Below are 4,183 nucleotides of genomic sequence, written 5' to 3' on the forward strand. Positions count from 1 at the left end.
ATAGGAACTATTAAGTTATTAAGCTTAAGTTACACTTTTCCATAATCTCGCCATAAGTGAACCACTGATGTACAAATTTGGACAAAAATCAGTAATTTTGCAATGTAAGCTTAGGAATCCAGAGCAAGAATTCACGTATACTGTTCAAGAACAACAGTTGAAGCTGTAGTACCATATGAATTTAGAGGCTATACACCTAGTTAGTGTCTCACTTACAGAAAAACACATGCATAGAGACTGGTATTCCTTATTTAGTACCCTCTTTGCTTGTAGTTTTTAGTGTGGATTACAATGATGAACTTGATATTCTGGTCAGTGGCTCTGCAGACTTCACTGTGAAAGTATGGGCCTTATCAACAGGAACGTGCCTGAATACCCTTACTGGACACACAGAATGGGTCACTAAGGTGGGAATATTAATTTTTAATTAATCTTGCAAAACACTTACTTACAATAAGTTTGTAGCATCTGTTCTAAATTTCTATTTCCTAATCCTAACCCTGCATCTAGGTACAGAATCTGAAATGCATCACGAAATACTGCAAAATAACATTTCAGCAGAAAAAATACTTAAAGAAAAGTAAACCTTTCAGACCACCAAAGATATTTCTGTTCCAAAGCAGCAGGACTAATATTAGGAATCAGTGTTTGATTGGAAGAGTGAATAAAAACAAAAATTCTGAAAGAAGGCTACTTTAAAAATAATGTAGAAAAACTAGTGATTTTGATAACCAAAATCTGAGCATGAAAAGTGTTCCGAAGCAACAAAACAGTATTTTGAGCATTTCATAACTTAGAAGGTGTGGGAGGGGTGATTCTAGAGGTGAAGTAACTATCTTTGCTTATTAATACAGTAAGTTGTCACTAGTAGGAACAAGAAAAGTGTAAATTGTAGTTTCCCTTCAGTTGCTAAAAATATCTGTATTGCCTTTGTACAAGAGTACAGTATGCAGGTTGCCAAAAATGCAAATAAAAGTTTGGTTATTTAACAGCATCAACATAAATCATTACACCCTTCAATTACAGGTAGTTTTGCAGAAGTGCAAAGTCAAATCTCTTATGCATAGTCCTGGGGATTATATTCTTCTAAGTGCAGATAAGTATGAAATCAAGGTATGTACATATCATATGTATATCATCTCGGTACTATTAATGAGCGCTTTGCTGAAGTTTACAAAGAATAACAGACACGATTTCCCTGCTTGTAAAGTTGCATACAAGACATGAAGGTCTTTGGCAGCTAACTTTTCAATGCTTTCCTTCGTGTTTAGATTTAAACAATAGCTCTACCTGAATGTTAATGCAAAAAATAAGCGCTTTCAGTGCATGCCTAATGTGCTAACTTGACAATGAAGCACTTAACTGCAAGTATTGTAACTGTTGGGGACTTTTGGGTTGGAGAGTACTGTAAATAGTTTGTGGCTATGGAAGGGCTTCATAACTGAAACATTGTTACATTTCTTTCCAATTGTATGGTTGATTTTTTTTGCCATTTCTTTAAAGCACTCAGTTTCACTGGGATTTTTTAGGCTAGGAACAACACATACTGCAATACTGCAAGACAAGTCACTTACAGAATTGATGTTCCTACCTAAAGGAGATAAAAAAAGATGCACACCTTTACCTGGTGCTTAAAGATTGAGTCTGTGAGGCTTGCTCTATTTGTGTAACATTTTATAATGTGAATGTCTTAAACTGTATTTTAATTGTAGATTTGGCCTATTGGAAGGGAAATAAACTGCAAGTGCTTAAAAACATTGTCTGTTTCTGAAGATCGCAGCATCTCCCTACAGCCCAGGCTGCACTTTGATGGTAAATACATAGTGTGCAGTTCAGCACTAGGATTATACCAGTGGGACTTTGCCAGCTATGATATTCTCAGGTAAACCTTTCAGTTTAAGACTTAGTCTTTTTAAATAAATAAGAAGTAGAACATATTAGTTTTAATAGCCTACTTTAGACATAGGCCAAAAGAATCTTGGTAAAAATTCTGTGAACATCTTACTTTACACATATTGCCAGGTTTAATTCTATTTTATCATCTGCACATACAAATAATTTCATTGCTATTTTGGTTTCTGGCCACAGGCTAGTCCTCTTTCATATTTTCATTCCATAACCTGAAGGGTTTCAATACAGACTTAAATCAGACTGCAGTGCTGTAGTAGTGAATGTGAAACTATCGTGACTACAAGTTAATGTTGCCATGGACACTGCTCTACAGAGAACCAGATGGCCACTTCTAGGGGTCCTTTGATGGGACAAGGAATTGAAAAGACTTTTTCCGTATAGCACTACTGATCTGCCAGTCTTGATAACACTATAGAATGATAGTGAAAGCTATGAGATTGCAGTAAGGGATCAAACAGGATGGCACTCTGTTTACAAAAAAAGAAAGAGGCTGTATCTGTTAGAAACAGTGGCATCAAAGTTTGTAACTCATTAAAGAAAAAATTGCATTTTAGAACTGTTAGCAGACTCTTACTTGAAATAGCCCAAATATCTGTAGAGTACCTACCACAGGAAAACCTACTCCAAAAGAAGTGCTTCTTATCAGTAAGAATAACTGAGTAATTTCACCTTAGTTTACCCTCCCATCTTTCAAAAGAGAAAGATATTCTCTTACTGCAGAGAACAGATTTTCATATCCATACATTTTTGTGCCTCAGTTCTGTCCTTTATGTAATGCTATGATCAAATGCTCAGTCAGTTGTGGAAAACTTACCGTCTTTAATTTCTGTTCCAAGTTGTAATTTATTAAGGCAAAAATATCTTAAAGGTCTAGGGGAACTAGAAAATACTTTTATTTCTCCCTAAGATGAAAATGCTTAACTTACGCTAAGCATCAGTAAAATGGCATTCTGTTAAGGACCGATCTTGAATGATTTATCTTCGTATCATAAGAAGGCATTTCTGTGGTTTATTTCCAGCTTTTAAAAGAGTGGTCAAAAGAATAGTAAGAGGTTTTTGCCTCTTAATTTTAAGGATACTGAGGTATGAAATCCCTATGGAAATTTACTGTAAAACACAAGTACATTTGCTCCTTTGTGTGTACCTGGAAGAAATATTTTTTTTTTTTCCCCTTGTGCTGTGCAGAATCCCTTTCAAACCCTAACATTTACTTACGTTCAGAAGGGTCTGTCCTGAACGCACAGAGCCAGAACCGAAACCACAGGCCTGACTGCAGCTAAGTGTTCAGTTGCTTAATTTGAAAAATTTGCATCCAGTTCTTTCGAAATCCTTTCAGAATAATGAGTTTTGACGCTTACTTTCTAAAGACACATAAGGATTTGTTTTAGTAATGCAGATTCATGACTACATCGTGACAGAGTTTCTAACAATGTTGTCTTGTCTTCTAGGGTTATCAAGCCTCCTGATTTCTCAAATGTGTCCTTGCTGGGCTTTGGAGAGATATTTGCTCTACTGTTTGATAACAGATACCTGTATATAATGGACTTGAGGACAGAAAAACTGATAAGCCGCTGGCCTCTACCAGAGTACAGAAAGTCAAAGAGAGGTTCAAGTTTTTTGGCTGGTGAAATGTCTTGGTTAAATGGACTAAATGGCCAAAATGATATGGGCTTGGTTTTTGCCACCAGTATGCCAGACCATAGTATCCATTTGGTGTTATGGAAAGAACACGGCTGAAAAGCTCACGTATGCAGAATCTTCAGGAATATATGGACTGTCAGCAGTGTGTCCATAAAATGAGACTTTGCATGAACCAAAGTTGCACACCTAATGGTATCATCATGCAATGCACAATCATTTACTTTTATTTGGGCATTTGGGAATGGGTTGGTTTGGACATAATGCAATACAGCATGCTAACAGTATTCACCACAAAATTTTGTCTGTACTCATGTTTAAGCATACCTATTCAGGCTCTGAAGCATAGCTTGTAATGTTTAAACCATTCTAATCCACCATCAAGTCTGAAATGAAGTAGTGCTTGACCTGACTTCTGACCTATTTTTTTTGTTGTTGAAACAGAAGATGAAGCTACTATTTTATAATCATAGGCTTTAGTACATGTAACAGCAAATACTGGTTACAGTGCATGGCTGCTTAACTCAAATGAGAAGACAGCAAACCCTTTCTCTCTCCAGTATCATTCTCTTAAAAATGTTTTTTCCTTATGATAGCTTTAAATACTTAGCCTTTCAAATAGAAGAATCAAATA

The 4,183-nt window shown here is 35.9% G+C and overlaps 1 protein-coding gene across 1 annotated transcript in view; it reads left to right on the plus strand.

The window, feature by feature from the left end:
- The window catches only part of FBXW2 (F-box and WD repeat domain containing 2), a 7,705-nt gene extending 3,776 nt beyond the window's left edge, over window positions 1–3,929 (plus strand). Inside the window, exons 3-6 of the mRNA XM_010162758.1 lie at window positions 274–407; window positions 1,027–1,113; window positions 1,713–1,882; window positions 3,360–3,929. Coding sequence (XP_010161060.1) covers window positions 274–407; window positions 1,027–1,113; window positions 1,713–1,882; window positions 3,360–3,648 — 680 coding nt within the window. The 3' untranslated portion in view covers window positions 3,649–3,929. The remainder of the gene's footprint in view (window positions 1–273; window positions 408–1,026; window positions 1,114–1,712; window positions 1,883–3,359) is intronic.
- Window positions 3,930–4,183: the final 254 nt, after the last annotated feature.

The sequence above is a fragment of the Antrostomus carolinensis genome, unplaced genomic scaffold (assembly GCF_000700745.2).
Source record: "Antrostomus carolinensis isolate BGI_N321 unplaced genomic scaffold, ASM70074v2 scaffold24812, whole genome shotgun sequence".
In the NCBI taxonomy this organism is placed as follows: domain Eukaryota; kingdom Metazoa; phylum Chordata; class Aves; order Caprimulgiformes; family Caprimulgidae; genus Antrostomus; species Antrostomus carolinensis.